The sequence below is a fragment of the Muntiacus reevesi genome, chromosome 14, assembly GCF_963930625.1.
Source record: "Muntiacus reevesi chromosome 14, mMunRee1.1, whole genome shotgun sequence".
Lineage (NCBI taxonomy): Eukaryota > Metazoa > Chordata > Mammalia > Artiodactyla > Cervidae > Muntiacus > Muntiacus reevesi.
This window is the reverse complement of record NC_089262.1, coordinates 48,401,628-48,425,797: the sequence shown is the minus strand read 5'-3', so window position 1 is coordinate 48,425,797 and position 24,170 is coordinate 48,401,628. Positions and strand designations below refer to the sequence as shown.

General features: G+C 37.5%; 1 protein-coding gene across 6 annotated transcripts in view; it reads left to right on the top strand.

Moving 5' to 3' along the window:
• The window catches only part of PDE4D (phosphodiesterase 4D), a 1,548,416-nt gene that overhangs the window by 1,506,104 nt on the left and 18,142 nt on the right, over positions 1-24,170 (top strand). For all 6 annotated transcript variants that reach the window (XM_065905742.1, XM_065905741.1, XM_065905745.1 and 3 more), the window contains one exon: positions 23,525-23,618. In XM_065905742.1, the coding sequence (XP_065761814.1) occupies positions 23,525-23,618 (94 nt within the window). The remainder of the gene's footprint in view (positions 1-23,524; positions 23,619-24,170) is intronic.

The following is a 24,170-nucleotide window of genomic DNA, read 5'->3' as shown; positions in this document are numbered from 1 at the left end:
GGATAGCATATTTTTATTTACGCTCTCTCTGACCACTTAACCACCATGACTTTAAAATCATAGGTATGAAGGCAGCCACAAAAGAAACATTTATTAGTGTGGTGAAGGTCTCACATGGCTCTTCTACCCACTTTGTCTACAAATTGTCTAAGAATTAGACTTTGCTTTTTCCCTCACCCTGGATGACCTCAAAGACCCCTCTCAGGTGCTTTTTCTGATTATGGGGAAATACTGAGATTTTGACTATTAATGAAAGTGTCAAATATCAATCAATATCAGGTGACTAGATGTCTCTTCTTGGGGAACCAGAATAAACATAATCCCAAAATAGAACCCTGTAATCATTGCACAGATTTAAATCTACAGTCAAGCTGAGAAGCACAGGAATGGATGAAATGACCTTGAATGTAGTTCCAGCCCAGATGGGCTAGTTCCATTCTGAGTCATGGGTCTGACACTAGCTGTCGCCAGAGGGAGAAGAAATTCCCCAGCTGGGTAGTTGTAAGAGTTGAAAATGAGTCACTGACTAGGTGATTGATCCCTTTCCATTTTCCACTTGTCGTTAGCCACTTTGCAGAGAAACTTTGGTATATTTAATCAAAAAAGTTTCTTTTCTTTTTTAATTCCAACAATCCTTAGAGATGAAAGAGCTTTGTCAGATCAACCTGTTCACTTCCTTCATTACAGACAAGTTATAATGGCGCAGGAAAGTTAAAGTGACATGGAACAAGACGATCCAGTCTTACTTTGGGGAAGACTTCTGTCTTGTGGCAAGTAAAAATTTTTTATTGCTAGACAAGACCCAGATTTCAGTCTTTATTGATATTATCACTTTCGAATGAAATTTTTAGTTTGATATATTTTTTTGTATTTGATCCTTGACTTTTCTCTAGGCCAGATATGCTTTTCATGTGAGAATAAATCAGTCTTTTATTGTCATTGTTTTGTACCTTTTGACTTTAGGTAACTTCAACCCAGTAAGTAGACTTTCACTAAGGAAATTTTGTATTTGCCTGGTTACTGTAGGCCACCGATCAGCTCCGAAGGCTTTGATAGGTGAAATGAGACTTTTATATATGTGCGTTTGTATTCAAATACATAATATAGAAAACATGCATACATACATACATACATACAAAGCATTGGACATACATATTGAAAATATAGTTAGCCATGTAAATGAACATATTGTATGTTAATGAATGATAGAGTAATTCATGGTGTTCTGGTCCTGTAGAGTTCAGAATGTGTTCAGTACTAAGGACCAGAATGATTGGGAAGCATCCCAGAGAAAGTGCTACTTAGGCTGGATCTTGAACCCTAAAGAATTCCTATAGATTGCCAGTGAGAGAAGAGATGACACTCCAGGGCCTGGTTAAGGCAGGGTAGGGTGGGACACTTGTGCATTTACCTTGTTGTCGGTGGGGGTGGGAGTGAATGTTTTGGATGAGTGAGCCTTTCTCAAAGAGAAAATCTGATTAGAGGAACAGAGACCCCAATGTAGATTGGGGTCCTGCAATGTAAAGCGCCTTAAGTGTCAGAGTTAAGATGTTTGCACATTGCCCTGTAAGCCCTGAAGAGCCCTTGCATTTTATTATCAGGAAGATATTACAAGGAAAATAACAAAATGATTTTAGAAAGATATATCTAATGGTGGTGTGCAGGATGGATCATATTGAGGAGAAATAGTTAAAGCAAAAAGAATCCGTTAGGAAATTAGGTATATAAGTGATGAAAGACTGAAATAGGGTGGGAAGGGAAAGAAAGAAATGGTTAGGAGAAAGATAGGAGAGGTGACAGGATGGATATATCAGACTTTAGGGGAGGCACTGCGGCCAGAGGAAAGGATGAAATTCTCAACCCAGGTAATAACAGAAAGAATAATAGTTGGAAAACCAGGAAGAGAAGATGATTTGAAGAGAGTGGGGTAAAAGGTACAGCAGCTAAATTTTTAGACTTGAAATTGGAGTGAAATTAAGTATCTCAGTGGAAATGTCCTATAGGCCTTCAGTTGCCAGGACTGGATTTCTGATGAAAAGACAGGCAACCTGGGAGTTTTCTGTACAGACTTCATGGTTAAGACCTTAAGGCTCGTCTATAAAATGGAAATAGTAAAAGTACTCATTGGATTGGTATTAGAAGTAAATGAGATAATACCAGGTAAGTATTCAACAATATTCCTAGCACAAGCATGTGTGTTCAGGTACTCATCGACAATAAATAAATATTTATCAATATCAATTGATAAATATTAGTTATTACTATTGTTTACTATGAATTTTAGGGAAAGACAGTTTTTTGAATTATTAGAACTGTTATTATGGAAGTCACCTGTTATTATTAAAGTCACCTGTTTGGTATGTTTTCTTAATACCCCAAATGTTCTGATTCACATGCTTGCTCTCCTACCTGTTAAGGGAAAGTGACAGCCGAAACTATAATTGCTCAAGTTTAACTGTTGATTACTGTTTGTAAGACCTGGAGTGTTCTTGTTATTTATGTGAATAGTTAAGGAGGTGAACTACTCTTCTGCTTATTGCAACTTCTGTAATAAAATGCCTGAGCCATATTTTGTCTTCGCTTGCTGTGTCCAGAGTCAAATCAGTTTTGATGGCTTTATAAAGAGCTTGAGAAGCATGGTATTCATTCAGTGGAAGTAAATGATCATTAGCCCAGTGTTTTAAAACTGCATTCACTCATAGTAGAAGGGACTTACACAAGAGTGGAAGAAATCCAGAGAGGTGGACCCGGAATTATGGTGAACTGTAGAACTCCTGTCTGGGTGGAAGGTTGGACTTGATATCTTCAAGGGAGGTTTCCAGCATGGATGACTCCTGCAGAATCCAGGCACTGTCATGGGTTTGGTGAGCCCACTGCATCTCTTGTGTGATGGACCGCTTGTCTCATAGGGCATTAGACTGTCATGGGTTTGGTGAGCCCACTGCATCTCTTGTGTGATGAACCTCTTGTCTCATAGGGCATTAGACTTGCATTTGGAAGATCAAGAAAAACAGGCTTTGTTGTCTGTTTCTAGTTGTAGTTTATTTTGCTTTCCCCTATTATATTTATTCCTATAGGCAAAAATATTTTACGTTCTCCCCTCTTAAAGGCTATAAATATAGAAAGGTATTTTAGACAAATAATGGTCAAGGTGGTTAATGCCAATTTTTATTGATGTGTGAATAAAAATGAGTTAAATTATTTTTTAAACTACTTTTGCAGGTCTTAGTTCTTTCTTAGAAGGAATATACAGGTACATCTTACTTTATCAGCAATTAGAAAATCCTAATTTGTTTTTTGTATATTTTAGTGTGAGTAATTTAGTCTTAAGATGTAAGAATAATCATACTTAATTAAAAATGTTTAAAGCAATTAAAAATGTTTAAAGCAATATCTTGAATAAAAAATGATTGCTGTAGTATTAGTGACATTTATCTAGCTTTATGCTGTATTTTATAGTAAAATACAGTGCACTTAAAATATGGTAAGACTTCCGAGCAAAATGGCAACACATTCCTAATTTGAATTCCAGAAGAGAATAGAGAGAATGGGGAAGAGGACATATTCTAGAAGTCCAGTGAATTCCAAGCAGGAAATGTTTGTAGAAGAAACCCACATCCAGATATTTCCCAGAGAAATCACAGAAACAAATAGATCTCAAGACAGCCAGAGAGAAGGGGCAGATTATCTACAAAGAAATAGCAGTCAGATTGACAGCTAATTTGTGGGAAGAAGCACAAGGGTTCTTCTGATTAGAAGAAGTAAATCCATATCTGACCCTCTAGCTATAAGGGCATCTAGGATGTGGATTTTTCCTGTGTCCAGCCTCTGGAAGACATATAAAAGGAAGGTGGGATTGGGACTGTGCACGCTTGTTCGCCTTCTGTCTCTCACACACTAATAGGTAAGCTCCTTCAGAGCAGACCTGTTTGCTGCCTGACCTTTGCTGACTGTTCCTGGAACGGGTAACTAACGCATAGCTGGTGCTAATTAAATATTTGCTGATTTAAAGGATTAGCTTCTTATCCTCATTGGTACTGAGCTTGATCTCCCTGTTCACATGGCACCTATATAGTTGTACCTATATTTTCCTTTGGCGACTGGAATTTGGTCCTGAAGCCCAAAGGATTATCTTTACATTGGTCAAGTCAGTGCATTCTGAGAAAATTATCCCCTTTTGTTTGGTATCCCCAAAGCATTTTCTGCTCGTGTCAATGGTTTTAGTAGTTTGCAGGCACACTATTGATTGCATAAACAATTGGGTAGATATTATTGTAGGAATATTCATGTAGCTGTTTCAGCCAGATTGTTTTCCTTATGTTTCTGTTCCAGTATAAACTTACTGAGCTCTTGACATCTGCTTAATACACTGTGCTAGATTACCTTCATTAACTCCAACTCTCCACACAGCCCAGAGACCTTAAATATCTTGCTGTACATTATTGTGCAAATAAGCGGCAGGGTCAAGATTTGAACTCAGGTGAAGCCAGCTAGAGAAACCAATGCCCTGTACTACCATACATTTCATCATTTTCATGGTCTACTCTTCTGTCACTGTTGCCAGTGGAAAAGAAAATCCCATTATTGCACCATTTTAAATTGTGTTTGTGATTGCCTGTAGTAAAACCTTCCTAAAACACCTAAATAAGACATATTACTTTAATAAAAATATTGCCAGCTGTGACTGCTAGATTCTGTTTTGGTTTTGTTGTCTTACCTTTCTTAGGCTTTCACATTAATAATTTGCTATGAAGAGGGAATTTTCATCTATTGATGCCCTTTCTATGGAGCTATTCTAAAAACATATTAAAAGATTTAGATGAAAGTGGTCATCCTAACGTAATACCTTTAGAGGATGTGAAAGTAATTGGACATTCAGTACTCTTCCATCTGGCAGCCTTCCTTATCCAACCTGTGAATAGAAATTCTATTGATAATAGTGGATAATAGTGTGAAGAACTGGAAGGAAGAGATTGGGGGTTACTGTCCCTCAACAGTAAAGAAAAAAATTCATTTCATGGACTTAAATTTTCTTGCACGTAATTCATAGGACTGTCTTTCTCCTTATTTATCCTTCTCCAAATCTGCCCCTCACCTACCTGTACTTTTACCATCTCCACAAATGGCACAAATATCCTTTCAAAGCAGGGAGTCTAGAAGCTGATTCTTATTTCTTCACTTCCAGCGGTTCAAGTCTTATCAACTCTTCCTCAAGTGCTTCTTCCTCTTCTATCTGCTTTTGCTTCTCTATGTACCCTCCTCTACAGAGACAGTTTTTAAAAATGTAAATCACTTCGTGTCACTACCTGTGCTGAACCTTCTGGCGGTACCCCACACCCTCCGGAAGGCTTACAGGGACCTGCGTGATCTTGCCCTGACCCACCTCCCTTTTCATTCCATATACCTATCCTGTCATGCTGGCTGTTTGCTTCCAGCCCTTGCTCAGAATACTTTGCTTCAAATCTTTTGGCTTTTTCTAGTCATGAGTATCTCATCTCAGATATTTCCTTCCTGACTATTTAATGGTCTACCAGCATGGCATCATATTACTCCAGCAAGTTTGTCACTCTTTTTTTTTTTTGTCTGCTTGTTTTTTGTCTTTTGGCCGCAAGAGTCCAAGACTTCCATGAATAGAGAACTCTTCTGTCTCATTCATTACTATATCCCTCAGGTGGCTCAGCAGGTAAGGAATCTGCCTGTCAGTGCAGGAGACACAGGAGGCACTGGTTTGATCCCTGGGTCGGGAAAATCCCCTGGAGGAGGGCATGGCAACCCACTCCAGTATTCTTGCCTGGAGAATCCCATGGAGGATTGGTGGGCTACAGTCCATGGGGTCACAAAGAATCGGTCACAACTGAGCATGGACGCAGCAGCTCCTGAATATGTTTTGACAGATTACACAACATGGAAAACTACCATCATAATCTAGATATAAAATGTTTCCATTGCCCAAAAAGTTTTCTCTTCTTTGTGGTCATCCTCCTCCCACTGCTCTCAGTAGCTGTCAACCAGGGACCTGACTGTCCCTGTCTATAGTTTTGCCTTGCCAGAATGTCATGAATGAAATCACACAGTGTATGCATGTATATAACCTTCTGTTAATGACTTCTTTCACTTTACATAATGCTTTTGAGATTCAACCATTAACTTGTTGCAAATTTTTTTATTGCTTTCCATTTTATGATGTTCCACAGTTGGTTTATTCACTCACCAGTTGATTGATATCTGGGCTCTTTGTAGGTTTCCACTGTTATCAATAGAATTTCTAGAAACATTCACATACAGATCTTTGTGTGGACATATGTTTTTTATTTCACTTGGGTAAATAAATAGAAATGGGATTGTTGAATTATATAGCCAGTGTTCTTATTGACTTTATAAAGACGTGCCAAACTGTTTTCCAGAAAGTTGCTATACTAATTGCATTCTCACCACGTAAGAGTTCCATTTTCCCTGCATCCTGGCCAGCATTTTGTGTTATTTGTATTTTTTTCATTTTAGTCATTCTAGTATGTGCGTAGTGGCACCACAGTTTGGTTTTAATTTTAATTTTCTTAATGACTAATGATGTTACACATCTTCATGTGCTGATTGACCCTCTTGAGTTCTGAGAGTTTCTTATAAATTCTGTGTACAAGTCTTTATCAGATGTGTTTTGAACATATTTTCTTCCCAGTCTGTAGCTTGTCCTTATATATTCTCTTCAGCTTCTTTTAAAGAGAATTTTACTGAAGTCTAGTTTATCATTTTGTTCTTTTATGCTTCATATTTTTTGTGTTCTGAGAAATGTTTGACTCGTCCAAGATCACAAATACTTTCCTCTAGAAGTTTTATAGTTTTATATTTTACACTTGGTTCTGTGATTCATTTTTGAGTAGATATTAGCATATCGTGCGAGGCAAAGGTGAAGTTCACTGCTTTGTGAATGATTGTCCAGTTGTTTAAGTCCTATTTGTTAAAAGAAATACCTTTTCTCCTTTGACTTATAACCCAGATTTAATGAATTAAATTACTTTAAGATTCACGTATACAAGTATGAAATATGTAAAAGATTGAATATGTATTTACAGAATTATGCCTATTTGCATTTTTTATTATTGCTTTAGAAGACTGATGTTTTCTGCTTATATTGTTTCACAAAGCATGCCACACCGTAGAGAGGGGCTATTATTAAGTATTTTGTGGTGATTATAATAGTCACCGTAAACCCAGAAGATTGGTATTGTGACCATTAAAGTGAATTTTCTCCGTAAGTAGGAAGTTGTCTTTCATACAAGATTATTTTTGTAGAAGCTTCATTTATATGAGGTTTGTGCACACATTGATTGCCTTAATTGTTCTTCAGTGAAACAAAAGTCCTTGGTTAGTATGATGATAATGGTGGTGGCGGTGGTGGCTTCAGCTGGATTTACTATTTAGTTGTGAACATAGAAAACTCTGTGTCTACTCCATATAATTCAAACTGTATTAACAATGATAGGATACTATGCTAACATTTTAATGAGATAATGTGTAAGAGAAATTTAAATAAAGATATCATCATATCAGTGTCCTGTTATTTCATCTTCAAAGAAGCTTTCAACAAAAATAAAGTTTCTTACATTAGAATTTCTTTCTCAATAAACGTTAGGTTTTTCCTGTTTTAAATAAAACTAATGTTTGGTGAAAACGTTCAAACCAGGTTAAAGAGTGATTCTTAGCTTTTCAGATGATTTTTTATTTCAAAAAAATTAACCTGAAAAAAACTAAACCCCAGATCAACCAGGAGTTCCTGTTAATCTCAAGTCTCCAAAATATCCATAAGATATGTTTTTGTGTTCTGAAATGTGATGGCTCTTCAAGAGCAGAGCTGTTCTTTAAATCACATTTGGCTCCACTATCACTAGAGGGCAGTAAATACAAACAAATTTGGTATATTTACTTGTGTCATGGTTGTTTTTGCACTATTAAGCAAAGAAAATGTAGTTTTAATAATGTAAAAAATAGATAATAAAATTCTGTTATTTGAAATACAGGTTGTCAATTAATTCCAGATCATTGTTTGCCTCCAGAACTATTTTTAGGGCATACGAAAGCAAAAGACCACTTAGTGATTTTACAGACAGTGGTATGCAGTCGTCATTGTATTCAGTACCTGAAGTTTAATCTTGCCTCAGAATTCTTTCTTTATAGCAATTAGATTTGCATATCTTAAGCCGAGCATTATTGAGTGGGTGAGCCTACTCTATATAGATTTGTGTCTTGATTAAAACTCCCAGAACTTCAATCCTAAGTAGAAAGGTGTAAAATAAATGTAACTGATTATAGGATAAACTATTTTAAGATGTACATCTTAGCAAAAACAGTGCTGTTGCCAGGAATGTCCCTTGGTAAGGAGAAATCTAGGAGTCAATAACACTAATTTAAATAATTTGTAAATATTTCAAATATAATAATAGATTGCGATCCCATGGACTATAGCCCAGCAGGCTCCTCTGTCCATGGGATTCTCCAGGCAAGAATACTAGAGTGGGTAGCCATTCTTTTCTCCAGAGATCTTCTCGACCCAGGGTTCGAACTCAAGTCTCCTGCATTTACCATTTGAGCCATCAGAGAAGCCCCTTAGAATTAATCTTAGAATTAATTATGTTAATAGATATTGCTTATATACTCCAGGGTAAATATGGATTATTGCCTGAAATACTTTTTTTTTTTTTTTTTGGCAATTTGGAGTACTCTGAAGCCAGACAGCCTGGGTTCAAATTCCATCCCTGCTCTTTGGCTTTGTGACCTTGGCTAAGACACTGGAACCTCTGAACCTCAGTTTCCTCACATTTGGTTTGTTTTTCTTTTTCCCTGTTCAAAAATGTCTTACCTTTGTTGGCCTCTATTGCAAAGGCAGTGATACCAGCATGTGTTAGTATATCGAAGACTTCAACTCCATGAGCAAAGTTTTAAATATCCTGAAATAGTCCACAAATGTTGATTGCTTGGGGTATCGCTTGAGGACCAAGAAAGTATGGATAAAATAGAAGTGGCCTCTAGAGATTCTGAGGATTATTATTATTAGAAAAATGAATGCTGAAGGAAATTATGTAGTTTTTTCTACTCTGGTACACACACACACACACATACAGACATGCACTTGTTCATATAAAAAATCATTTGGATGTTTGAGAGGAGCAAATTACTAATCAGGAAGCCTGAAGTCTCCCTATGTATGCAAGCATCTGTGTCTTGTTCACATAGCACTTGCACATATAAGTAGGTCTCACCATCAGATGAGGCTGCCAGTCTCTCTCTTTGGGCACCAGCTTCCTCACTAGTTAATAGGTGGAGTAAGCACAAGAATTAAGACTAAATGAGTCCACTTCTAAATTCATACCATTTATCATAGTTTGGATCAGCCCAATTATATGGCAAGATATTCATCCACCATGAAGAGCAAAGACTAAAGAGACCTGGACTTGCGTCTCAGCCCCTCCACGTCCAGGGCAAGTTATTGATGATTTAAGAGTGTCTGTCTTTTCACCTTTAAATGAGAATAATATCTATCTACTCAGGATGTTGCAAAGATTAGAGATAAGAGATAAATAAAGCTCTTGGTACATAGTAGGTGCCTAGTAAATACTGTAACATACTGGTTACAATTTCCTCATAAGAATGATCAGAAACCAAGCTTCAGCTATAAACCTGTATCTCTCTGGTTTCATCCATATTTTCCTCTGGGTTGTTTAGATTTCTTTCTGCAGGCTTTACTACTGTGGCAATTGGAAGGAGCATTTAGTCTGTTTCTTATAATGGGAAAAATGAAATGAATTTTAATTTAGCTTGGAGATTAAAAGATTTCTTGTTCCCTAGAAATATGGAAACCTTCCTAAGTACTTTTTACTTGACATGATTATTGTTACTACCTCTACTACGTACTGTTAGCCTAATGTCCCCTACTACAGCAGGTCAGAGATCTACAGTTGAATCTTTTTATGCCTGTGGTTCATTAACTACTTTGGGAAATACAAAGAAAAAATAACATATCTTTCTTGCTTTAAGTGTCCTCCACCCTGGTTGAGGAGCCAAAGTTCAAAGCAGTTGACACAGTTAGAAAAGTGATTCTTAACACTAGGAACATTGAAGAAATTTCAGGTACACTGATGGCAGAATACTCCTGGCATTTCATGGACAGGAGCCGGGGAGTAACTAGCCCCTGGGATAGTCCTTCATCAGGGACTGTTTTTTCTATGTCCCAGAAACCATTCACAAAGGTAAAAAATTCACTTACGACTGTCTGAGCCTAGAACACAACTACTTTTTACATATAAATGCAAAATATTTTTTGCATAGTGCTAATCCACAGTACATTTTTGAGTAATGCAATTGCAGTGTAATTTGAGGGAAAAGTGCACTTTGTTATATTTGAAAACCTTTCCAAGAGCCACTCACCATTTTGGAAAAAGATCATCCCTCCAATATTCATCAAAGAATAAAATAGATTGATTGCTGCTGTTGCTCGGTCACTAAGTCAGGTCCAATGCTTTTCAACCCCATGGACTGCAGCCTGCCGGGCTTCCCTGTCCTCCACTATCTCCTGGTTTTTGCTCAGATTTGTGTCCATTGAGTTGGTGATGCTATCTAACCATCTCATCCTTTCCCGCCCCCTTCTTTTGCCTTCAATCTTTCCCAGCAACAAATAGGTTAATAGATGGAAACAAAAAATGGGCAGTGAGTCCAATAAAGCCAAGAACCGCCCCCCGCCCCCCCTCCCCCTGCCTCAGGGCCTTTCTCTCCGAAAATCCATCACTTAACTCCCTCTACCCCCAGAAATCCACGTGACTTGCTCCCTCTCCTTCGGGTCTCTGAGCATGTGTCATCTCATCAGAGGCTTCCTTTGATCATCATACAAGAGAGGAACCTTTATCCCTGATACTTCTTACCCTCCTTATCATTTATTTTTCTCTATTGCACCTACCATTGCTGACATATGTATTTATGGACTTAACTGTCAAATGTAAGCTCCGGGTGAAAAACCTTTGTTCACAGTGCTATGCCCCCATATCTAGGAGAGTGTCTGGAATATAGAGTTATAAGTGATCTTTAAAGAGTGGGTATAGAATAGTTAGAATTTGGTGAAGGGCTGAAATACTTGGTTTTGAGGTGTATCTTGAATGATTTAAATTTGACTTCGAAAAACCAGCTTGAAGTAGATAGAATAAAAGATGGGAGGGTACTGAGGCCATTCCCTGGCGGCCTAGTGGTTAGGATTCCAGGCTTTCACTGCCATGGCCTGGATTCAGTCCCTGGTTGGGGGAACTACTGAGATTCCACAAGCCACAGGATGTGGCCAAAAAAAAAAAAAAAAAGGAGGGCTTCATCATAGGGATGGGTGGAAAAGTAGCCTGTTGGGAAGAGAGCAATGGTGGAAAGAGCTTAAAGTCAGGGATTAAGGCCAGTGTCAGGCCGGAGCTTCCAGAGGAGTCCAGATATGTTGAAGCAGGTGACACTGAGTTGTCAGCCACTGGCTTTGGATTGGCAGACTGAGTCTGAATTTGAGGAACATTGGCCTGGCAGTTGAGATCAGTGTATAAGAGGGTGGAAGGAGAAAGGCCAAAGGACATGAGTAAGGAAGCAAGTACAGTGTTTTGAATCTAACGCATGAAATGAAATGATGCAGTTGGAAGGAAACGTTTGTATATGTATACATGTTATCCTTTAAAAAGGATAAGCCACGAGTTTACAAATATAGGCATCTTCTACTGTATAGCACATGAAACTCTGATCAGTGTTATGTGGCAGTCTGGATGGGAGGGGGATTTAGGGAGAATGGATACATGTATATGTATGGCTGTGGCCACATATGGAAAAGGACAATTTTCAGGACTGGAAAAGGTCAGGTCAGCCACAGGACTGCAAAAGGTCAGTTTTCGTTCCAGTCCCAAAGAAAGGCAATGCCAAAGAATGTTCAAACTAGCACACAATTGCACTTATCTCATACACTAGCAAAATAACGCTCAAAATTCTCCAAGCAAGGCTTCAGCAGTATATGAACCAAGAACTTCCAGATGTTCAAGCTGGATTTAGAAAAGGTAGAGGAACCAGAGATCAAACTGCCAACGTCTGTTGGATCATTGAAAAAGCAAGAGAGTTCCAGAAAAACATAGGCTTTATTGACTACACCAAAGCCTTCGACTGTGTGGATCACAAAAAACTGTGGAATATTCTTCAAGAGATGGGAATACCAGACCACCTTACCTGCCCCCTGAGAAATCTGTAAGCAGGTCAAGAAGCAGCAGTCAGAACCAGACATGGAAAAACAGACTAGTTCCAAATAGGAAAAGGAGTATGTCAAGGCTGTATATTGTCACCCTGCTTATTTAACTTATATGCAGAGTACATCGTAAGAAATGCTGGGCTGGATGAAGCAAAAGCTGGAATCAAGATTGCCAGGAGAAATATCAATACCCTCAGATAGGCAGATGATACCACCTTTATGCAGAAAGCAAGGAGAAATTAAAGAGCCTCTTGATGAAAGTGAAAGAGGAGAGTGAAAAAGCTGGCCTAAAACTCAACATTCAAAAAACAAAGATCATGGCATTGGGTTCCATCACTTCATGGCAAATAGATGGGGAAACAATGGAAACAGTGACAGACTTTCTTTTCTTGGACTCCAAAATCACTGCAGATGGTGACTGCAGCCATAAAGTTAAAAGACGCTTGCTCCTTGGAAGAAAAGCTGGGATTAACCTAGACAGCATATTAAGAAAGCAGAGATGTTACTTTGCCAACAAAGGTCCATCTAGTCCAAGCTATGGTGTTTCTAGTAGTCATATCTGGATGTGAGAGTGGGACTATAAAGAAAGCTGAGCACTGAAGAATTGATGCTTTCAAAGTGTGGTGTTGGATAAGACTCTTGAGAGTCCCTTGGACTGCAAGGAGATCAAAGTAGTCAATCCTAAAGGAAATCAGTTCTGAATATTCGCTGAAGGACTGATGCTGAAGCTGAAACTCCAATATTTTGGCCACCTGATGCAAAGAACTGACTCATTGGAAAAGACCCTGATGCTGGGAAAGATTGAAGGTGAGAGGAGAAGGGGACAACAGAGGATGAGATGGTTAGACGGCATCACCAATTCGATGGACATGAGTTTGAGCAAGCTCCAGGAGTTGGTGATGGACAGGGAAGCCTGGCGTGCTGCAGTCCACAGGGTCGCAAAGAGTCGGACATGACTGTGTGACTAAACTGAACTGAACTGATGTGTATGGCTGAGTCCCTTTGCTGTCCACTTGAAACTATCCAACATTGTTAATCAGCTATACCCCCGATACAAAATAAAAAGTTAAAAAAAAATAGGCACAGTAATGGAATATTTATCATGATCATCAGTGTTATCATCATCGCCTAATATCTATTTATCACTATGTATCAGATGTTTTCAGTGCTTTGCATATAAAGTGAAAGTGAGGTCACTCAGTCATGTCCAACTCTGTGGCAATCCCATGGACTGTAGCCGGCAAGGCACCTCTGTCCATGGGATTTTCCAGGCAAGAACACTGGAGTGGGTGGCCATTTCCTTCTCCAGGGGATCTTCCCGACCCAGGGATCGAACCCAGGTTTCCCACACTGCAGGCAGTCTCTTTACTATCTGAGTTACCCGGGAAGCCTAAACTTTGCATATAACATTTCATTTAATCCTCATAATAATTGTCCTGGCTACTTATTGCTATAACATATCACTTCAAACTCTGTGGTTTAGAATATCTATTTTTAAATTATTTTTCATTGTTTTATGGGTTAGTTGGGCTTGGCTCGACATTCTCACGTAAGAATCCATCATGTGCATGCAGTCAGATGGTGATGAGGGGTGGAGTCATCTGCAGGGGCAATTGCCTGGATGGCTAAGATAGATTCTTCACTTTTAGGTCTGGCTTGGGGCTGGCATGGCTGATAGGGCTGGAGATAGCTGAATATGCCTATGTGCTTGCTCATTTTCTCTTTCCTCCCATCTTCTCTCTGCCACTCCCCACCCCCATTTCTTTCTCTGGGTCCCTCTCCCAGAAACCTCTCCATAAAGTTAGCATGGGCTTCCTCCTAACATGGCAGTCTCAGAATATTCACACTTTCTTACAAGGTGGCTCAGAGATCCCAAGAGCACATTCATGGAGACCAAGGTAAGAGCTGCCAGGCTTCCTGTGACAGGCTCCACAGATAGGCATAATCCTTCATTGGTTACCCAAGCCAGCTCAGATTCAGTGTAGGGTCACTCGGCTTGTCTGGAGGCGTCTTTGGAGACCAGTTAGCACAGTAACCAATTATACAGATGAGGAAACTGACCCAGTCAGAAGTGAGAGCCTTCTTTGTGGGTTACGCACTAAAGGATTTCAGCTCAGAGTCTGTGTTCTTAGTACTTGAATGAACTTGGGAAAAGCACTGTCTCTTTAGGTATTACTTTATGTGGATATTAGAAGTTTGGAGATGATATTGAAAGTCCTCTCCACTTCTTTTACCCTTTAAAGCCTTTGGATTTAGATGATGGGAGTGGGAACGGAAAGGAACAAGAGTAAGTGAAAAGGCCTTCTGTAGAAGACAGAACTTTGTAACAGCATGGAGGGAAGGTACGTGGTAAACTGGGAATACACCAGGGTCACTCAAGGATTCAGTTGGATTATTACGTTAAACATCTAACAGTGGCCAACTCACATGCAATACCTATTGAATAGCAAGAAAGAGTCATAGATTTCAGTTTGAGACACTGGAATATGGGCCCACTGAGTGAAATGGGAGTAGTCATAGTAAGAGCTGCTTTAAATAGAAAAAGGACCTACCAATTTTGAAAAAGTCTGAGGTGCCTGGTAGGGTCAGGAATAGTATCCTTTAGTCATTTGTAAACAAGGTACTAAAATTCACATTAGGGCATTAGAGAGTGTTTGCCCTAGGAGAGAGTCTGTGTGTGTATCCTAGATTAGAGGATGAATTGAAGGCAACAAAGGTCAGAGAAGTGGGAGGAAAAACTTCATCAGGAAGCTGCAGGTCCTGGGAGTCAGAGAGGGGAGAGAGTGATCAGACTGTTGAAGACTTCAGAGAAGTTGAGGAGAATGAGAGAATAGTGGAAGGGGAGGACCTTTGCATTCTTCTAGAAGCAGTTTTAGTGAAGTCTGGGAGTTTCACATTGTTTTTTGTGGGAGATTTTGGGACTTTGGGAATGAACACATTGGGTGGGAACTGCAGCTGAAGATTTTGGCAGCAAAGGACCAATAGAAGCTCAGAGGCAGGGGTTAACTGTTTCTGATGAGGGTGTGCTGACTGAGGCTGATAAACCTGAGGTAGGAAGACTGAGCAGTCACCACTCCAACAAGTCATTGAAACACAGAGAAGTGGGTACAAATTGAGATGGAGGACAGGTAGGCTGGACAGAACGTCATGCTAAAATAGAGCAAAACTGCTTTCCCCTTATTATTCAACCACTATTCAAGAGAGTGGTTGCATTCTGTTGCATTCTGGAGTTTTACAAATGGCGTGTATTCAACTTATCTGTAAGACCTCTAGAATAAAAGTTACTGAATAATGCTATCCCAAACCAAATAGAAAAAATTTTTCCCCGACGGAATTTAGATTTCTTATTTACTTCTTGTAAAAGACCTGATTACTTTTGAGCTCAAGTCTGTATTCTTAAGAGCCACTCTTATACCTTTACACAATCATAAAAATGCTCTCTTTTGATCAAAATATAGATCCTGAAATCGGTCTACAGAGATCTGCATTCTTTAACCAGATACAGTGCATTGGCTTTCAGGTTTCTGCCCCTCCTCCCAATCAGATTTCTAATAAGTCATCCCCACCCCTAGATTTTTTAAGACTGTGGAGCTCAACCCCATATAACAATAGAAACAAAAGGCGCTAAGAATAGCAATGCCACACAGGTGAGGAAGTGTATCACTTCCATTTATGAATTCTGGACATTAATTGTATTTTATAATTACATTATGCTATTAGGTTGGACTGAGGAAGAACTTCAGTTGTATCTGTGTCACCGGGGAAACCACTTGTTTTAGATTTGACAGAGGGAGACAATTAAAATGTCTGATTGCCATTTTTAGAGCAGCTTTTATTTATTTAAATTTTTTAGAGCAACTTTTATTTTGAAGACAAGTTAGAGAATATTAAAATTCATAGAAATGACTCTGAAACGATTGGCAATTCTTATTTAAGAATGAACTATGAATTTTGCAGAGTTTTATGGTGGTTATTCATCACTATGAGAGGGAAAGCCCATTCATCTTTTCATGCGGCAGCCTCAGCTGTAGGGATACCATTATTAAATGGCGTTTCCCAGAGGTGAGGAGAAAAACCTCCTCCCCAGAGGTTCGCCCTTGCCAACCAATCACAGAGCAGCTTGGGCGTAGTCCACGCCCCCTGCCTTGATAGACCCAGGAACGCAATGTGATTGGTGCATAGTTGGGGTTTTATGGGAGGGGTTTCTTGTCACTCTTTCTGGCTTCCCTGCAGTTCCTTATTTGGTAGCTTTTGACAGAACTAGTCTTTCTTGCAGCTAAGCATCTTGACATACATTATTCATTAAGCCCTAGAGCTCAGGGAGAGAAAGATGCAGACCCTTAGATCTTTAGATGTTTCTTTATCACATGAATTGTCTTTATTCAGAATAGTGGTTGAATTCTGTTGCATTCTGGAGTTTTACAAATGGCATGTATTCAATGGGAAACCGACTGGATGGGATCTAATGCGAGGCTTTCTTATGTGTACTTAATTACCAAAAATCTTTAAAAATCTACATACTCCGTGCTTGTGGAGATTGCTAAGTATCAAGGTTTTGAAGATATACTTATTTTAGAACTTACTGTCTATATAATCAATCAAAAATGCCTGAAGCAAACTATTTACTGTCAGTATCTTGGGGCTACATAAAGGTAAGATTTATTTAGCCTTTGTAAACTCCTGATTACTCTGATTACATAACTGATAATTTTAATAAATTACAATGGAGTAAAGCTTTCTAAGCAATCTTTTACTTTTCTTTAGACATGAGCTACAGAAAACTTGTGTTTTTAGTGGTCAAAATAAGAAGAAATTGTGTAACTTTAATTAGTTGTAATTTGCATATTAAAATAACTTTAATTTTCAGCATTCTGTTTTATCTTGTATAGATTTGAGTTTTTTTTTTAAGTGTTAAGGTAATTAAATCCATTGGAGATAAATAATTGGGCTAAATTATAATTGGTACTTGGGCTCTAGTTAGTATGTAGCATTTAAAGTTTATAAAAATTAATTTATGGCTGTTTCTAAAAAGCTGTACTACTTTTACCTGATGAGGAGGGGGTTTTTTGTTTTTTTCCAACCTTTGGATATAGCTGACATTAAAATTGACATTATTTAATTTTTAGGTGATATGTAAATTTAGATTTTATATAAATGAACGCTTGATCTCTTTATAAAACTGAAAGATGTAAATATATATGATACTGCTATATTTGTTAATCTCAAAAAATGAATTAGTACACTGCATTTAATATGGTTATGTTCCTGCTTGGCAGGCTTCTTGCATGCCCTGTGGTAATGCTAACCTGGCAATCCTATCTGTTTAAGATAGACATGAGGTAGAAAAACCTTTTTCAGTCCTAAATGAGGCATCACTTCAGAAATTGGTGTTTATTCTTGATTGTTTGAGCAAATCACAATACACATTTTTAGAGAGTCCTTTTCCATTACTCTAAGCACTCTCAGATTGAAATATTTTTCATTTTCTTTGTTTCTTTTTAAAGCAAAATTTCCTCTTTCTTGTGAGATTTACTTGCATTCTAAGAAAACTTATTTCAGTTTTAGTTGTCCAAATAGTCATGATTTTCCACCTTCCTTAAAATCTAGATTCCAGATTTTTGTAATTTTCATTATTTGAATTTTGCTAGCCATTTCTTGGCTTAATTTTTTTTTTTTAATAGAGAAAAGTGTAGAGAGTAATAAAGAAGCATACCCTGCTAGTTTCTCTGGAATTCATTTCTTAGCTTCTGGACAGCTCATATTTGATACTTTTTGAAGGGCTTCACATTCATGTTATAATTATGGATAATACCTTTGAGAATCTACAGAATTTTAATGCTTTTTGCAAAAATTTTTGCTGGCAGCTTTATGTTTTTAATATTATATTGCTAAAAACACTTAGGAAGGACAGATATACATGTATTCAGTCTTGTTATGTATTTTGAAATATTTGTTTTTATATGGCTAATACAGTGTTTATTTTAGCTTTTAATGCTGGCATCCACCAGGCTTGTAGTGTACCACAGTGCAGCATATTCAAATGATTTTTAGCAGAATGTTGTGGGGAAAAATAAGCATTTACTTAATGTTTGACCTTTACCACTGTCTTAATTATATCCTAGAAGATATATAATGCAGTAAGTAGCACATTGGCATGAGGGGAAGTAGAGGGATTAAATTTGGGAATACTTTAATTTTGTTTTATTTATTATTTAATTTTGCTTCATTGACAGTCTTAAAGAAACATAAATTGGATAGCTGAAGTTTAAAAAGCAATATTCAGTATTCAGTTCAACTGCATTTTCACTTTCCTTTATGCTTTATATTTGCTGCATACAGACATTCTGATGCATAATGAGAACAAAGGATTTGAAAGCATTCACTTAGAGATCTTCCTCTCTATTCTTTGTCGCAACAGTAACTACATATCATTTCAGACTGCTTAGACCAGGAATAATCAGAGTAATTTATCAGTCTGAAATATTTAGAGGTCCCTTTTAGAGATATCTAAATGCTCAATTAAATTGTTCTACATTTTGCAACCAGTTCTCTTTGAAAAGCAGTTCTATATTTTGTCTTTTCTAAATCTATAAATTGAGAACCCAGAAAGCACTCTAGGAAAAATAGATTTTATTACCTTTTCTAATCATTTTCCCCCTCATGACAATTTTACAGTTACATTAATAAGTGGTATGTAAAAAAATAATAATAAGTGGTATGTAGTTATCTTAAAATGAGAGAAATTCCACTTGGATTTAAAAATGATTGTTGAGCGGTTTAGTTTATTGTATATTAGCACATCCAGCTATACACTCCAAAACCAAATTGTAAGAGGAACTACCAGTTAAGGAAGCACTGATGGTAATTTTGGGGCTTATTAATTTAGCGTCTCTTGGACTATATGTCTTATATCAGTATCAAAAACAAAAAATGAAACAATTTTGATTCCTTTTAGGAAAGCTCTTTGTGCTGTAATTTAATTGACTCTCTGAAAATTGTTTTTAGGAAATCTCCTATACTTTTGGGAAGAAAGAGGTCTCCTTAAAATATTGTGTTATCTAATTAGGTTAAAAGGAAATGTTGACTTCCTTGGAGCACCTCCCACGTCTTGGGAGGGAGATAGGTGTGCGATGAAGGGTTTTTTCTTCACCCATGCTTTGGGGTTTTGAACAAAGGGAGAAGGATAGTCTGGGAATGATGCAAGAATAATCAGTAGAGTATAATGTGTCATTATAATGTGTCATTTATCAGTGTGTACAACAGAATTCTTTCACTGGAATTTTTTGCTTTAGTTATCTGTACCAACTGGCTATTTTGATGAGTTGTATAATCAAACTGCCAAGAAAATTACACTTCGTTTTTCATGCTCTTCCAGTCAAATACAGTAATTTGTGTGGCATATCTGCAGATACCATGCAGTTTTTCTTCTTGGGCATATGGCAATATATTCCTTATACCAAATTGCTTACACACACATTAGAAGGAAATTCTGTAGAAAAACTGAGTTCCTATCTGACTGTTCCAGTTGCACCAGCTGCCCCACACCAAGGCTGCAACATTTTTTTAGTTACATTGAAAGAAATGCATGGAAGGCAGGTGGACAGTGGTTCCCGTATAACAGACTATAGAAAGGCTGGGCTAGTGGCTGAAAACCTTACTTCTTCCCCTAAGTTTTAAGAAAGGATTTTGTCATGACCAGGCAGTTCTTACTGTCCACTTCTCTCTCATAGCATGGACCATTTCAGGTCAAAGAGATAATTCATCAAATATATGTTTTAGAGGTTTAGCAGACTCTCTTGAATATATTTTGCCTAAGTTGTAGATTTTTTTCCAGGAGAAAATTTCATTCATCAAACAGGTATTTACTTACCTTTGGGCCATATGCATGGTACTTAAGTTCTAAGTCACTTCAGTTGTGTCCAACTCTTTGTGACCCTGTGGACTGTAACCCGCCAGGCTCTTCTGTCCATTGGATTCTCCAGGCAAGAATGCTGGAGTGGGTTGTCATGCCCTCCTCCAGGATCTTCCTAACCCAGGGATCTTCTGCATTGGCAGGCGGGTTCTTTACCACTAGCACCACCTGGGAAGCCCCTTATGCATGGTTTTTTGTTGTTGTTCAGCTGCTCAGTTGTGTCTGCCTCTTTGCAGCCCCGTGGACTACAGCACACCAAGGTTCCCTGTCCTTCACCATCTCCTAGAGCTTGCCCAAACTCATGTCCATTGAGTCAGTGATGGCATACAACCACTTGTCCTCTGTCGTTCCCTTCTCCTCCTGCCTTCAATCTTTCCCAGCATCAGAGTCTTTTCTAATGAATCAGCCCTTTGCATCAGGTGACCCCAAAGTATTGGAGTTTCAACTTCAGCATCAGTCCTTCAGTGAATATTCAGGGCTGATTTCCTTTAGGATTGACTGGTTTGATCTCCTTGCTGTCCAAGGGACTCTCGAGAGCCTTCTCCAACATCGCAGTTCAATAGCATCAATTCTTTGGTGCTCAGCTTTCTTTATGGTCCAACTCTCACATTGATATGTGACTACTGGAAAAACCATAGCTTTGGCTAATCTGACCTTTGTCGGCAAAGTAGTGTCTTTGGTTTTTAATAGAGTGACCATTTTCTATATGAATAATACCCTAAATTATTTTTTGGTATTGGTAGGGGAGCTAGATATTTAGGTATATATTTTATGTGGGTTTAAATACAGTTAGATCTTCCATCCATTCCTGCAATGATGAAAATAAACTATCACTATAAAGACCTAGGAAACCAAGAAATAGAATTCAAATAATATTGAGCATCTACTATATGCCAGTGTGTGTTAAATGATCTAACACATTCATAAATGATAGCCTGTGAATTGCTTAAGAAAGTATAACTGTATAAAAAAGGGACAGAAAATGTTTTGAACACTTAGTAATATCTTTATGAACTTTCTTGAAAGGTTCCAAATTTTATTTTTTCCCCAGTAGATCATAAAATATAAAGCTCAGTGACAATAAGCAAAATGTATGTATATTTTAAAATTGTTATTGTGCAGTCTACAAAGCAGTGACCATGCCAATTTTAAAATGTAAAATATACATATATTTGGTGACTTATTTATCTTATAACTGATTGTTTGCACCTCTTAATCCCCTTCTATTTTACCCATCCATTATTCCCCAAGTCTGGCAGCCACTGGTTTTTCTGTATCTGTGAGCCTGTTTCTGTTCTATTCATTCATTTTTTGATTCCACATATAAGTGGTAACATATGGTATTTGTCTTTAGCTTGTTTCACTAGCACACTGCCCTCCAGGTCCATCCATGTTGTCACAAATGGCAAGATTCCATTCTCCATTTTTATGGCTGAGTAATATTCCACTGTGTGTGTGTGTGTGTGCGCGCGTACATGCATATGCTTGCATGCATGTGTGTATGTACATACATCATGAAATATAATATACAGCACAGAGAATACAATCAATAATATTATAATAACTTTGTTTGGTACAGAATCTATTAATGTTAAAATACCAAATCACTATGTTGTATACCAGAAACTCATGATATTGTCAACTGTATTTCAACAAATATACGCAAAGGAAAAAGGCATAGCTAATTATATACTGTTATTAGCAGTAAGACAGTGAGGATATACATGAGTTCTACATACATTTTTTAATCAGAGCAAGATAAAAAAAGTACACAGCAGAAGTGAACTTTGTGTTTCTGAGTTTGAGAATAAGCATCATCAGTCTGTAAATTAACAACCAGAGGTATCTCTGTTGGTTATAGCCAGTTCTTCAGTTTTGACTGCAGAAAATGCTAATATGCATTTCTTATATCCAACAGTATACTGGAATTTTTTATTGATCTCAGTACAGTGATCAATTCTGATACCTAATTTAGATGATCAATAAGATTAACTCTGGAAGTGATTTGCCAAATTATCTTGAATTATATATAACACCTTGGTATGAATTGTGCAAAGTCAAAATTTTTTTAAAATTTTAATAAACTAATTAAATACTGAGTTAAAAATACATTTCAGACATTACTAAATGATGAACTCACTACTCTCTTTACCCCAGACTTAATTGAGGATTTATGATGAAATTCACAATTTTAAAGGTTTTTGGGGGATGAAGTATTTAGTTGTTGCTCTATGTAGATAAAATATATTGTTTAGTACATTAAAAGAAATATTAAGGTATATTAAAAGGTGTATTTGAGTTATTTGGGAAGTCAAAGGAAGATACATTGAGAAGCAACAATGGCTAGGAAAGCGTAACATCATTGAGAATTCCGGTTTTGGTAATGCCATGTGCTGGTGATAGATAAATTTCAGGTGGTAGATAAGTTTTTTTTTTTTTTTTTTTTAAATTAATTAATTAATTTATTTTACTTTACAACATTGTATTGGTTTTGCCATACATTGACTTGAATCCGCTATGGGTGTACATGTGTTCCCCATCCTGATCCCCCCTCCCTCAGGTGGTAGATAAGTTTTTTTGGATAAAATGGGCACCAGGGAACCAGTAAAATAAACTGTGAAGCAATGAAGTTCCAGCTGAACAGGCCTATTTTCAATTGTATTTATGGGACTTATGGCGATAAATTGGTAAATGCTGTGGATGCTGAAAGCCAGTAAATCCCTACTTAAAAAGCTTTAAAAAGGAAACTTTATGTATTGTCTATTCAAATATTTTCTCTATAGTATGGGAGAGTACTCAAATCTATTCAGTTCTGCTTTGGGGGAAAAGACTACATTTTAATCTCTGATCAGTATACATATTCATTTCTGCTAATGATAAATTAATCGATAAAAAACATACCATGTTTCATTGTGTGGCAGCCCTTTTGTGTGTTTATAAATTAGTTTTTTTTCTTCTCTAAATGCTAATAATTCATGCTATTTTTATGCATTCTCCCCCCAATGTCCTCCTTGAATATCTAAATGTGTGCTGTCCATTTATGGTAGCCCCTAGCTTCATGTGACTTTGCAGTTTAAATTCATTAAAATTAAATAAAATCCAGAATTCAGCTCCTCCTTTATACTAGCCATATTTAAAGGACTTGATAGCCACATGTAGCTATTGGCTCCTAGCCACTAATCTATGCAGAGTGGAGAGTATAGAATTTTTTCATCATTGTAGAAAGTTCTATTGGATGACTCTGACCTAAAGAGTCAGGATGTGTTAAAGATTCTTTGGCATATTTTCTGTATCTTAGTATATGCTCATGTTATTTCACTTAAACTTTCCTCTTCTGTTATTTCATTTTATCTTTCTGTTTTTTTCAGTTTAAAAGGATGCTTAATCGAGAGCTCACCCATCTCTCTGAAATGAGTCGGTCTGGAAATCAAGTGTCAGAGTATATATCAAATACATTCTTAGGTGAGAATAACAATTTAAAATTTCTCTTTTTTATTGTTTGGTTGTCTTTAGAGGTGGATTGGGGTACAAACTTGTTTTGGCACTCACTAAGAGTTAGGAATTCCGTTTGTTTTCAGTCATCATATCAGTGGGCCTCTAAGCTTTAGAACCTAAAGTGACAAAGTACATTTTTTTTCTTTTAGTTTCATTCAAGAGTTTAGGGATTCCCTGATTTAAAGTTGTATACTTCCCATTTTCCAAAGTAATCAACTGTAAAATGTATTTTTTAGAAAGATCTATTCATGCATTCAACAAATTCTTGTTAAATGCCAGCCATTGCTGGACAGTAGGTATTTAATAATCAGTTAAAAATAGTCCCTAAAGGCAACGAGTTGATAGTCCAATGGGAATCATGCCTGGTAGGCTGGAGAGGCAGAGAGATGTAACACAATTGCTGAGGAAAAGCTTGCTGAGAGTAGCTGAGAGTGTGATGCACTGGGCCACCACCACACCATCCTCCATCCACAGAAAGAAAATGCAGGAAGGACAAGTCAGTAACTGGAACATACCCTT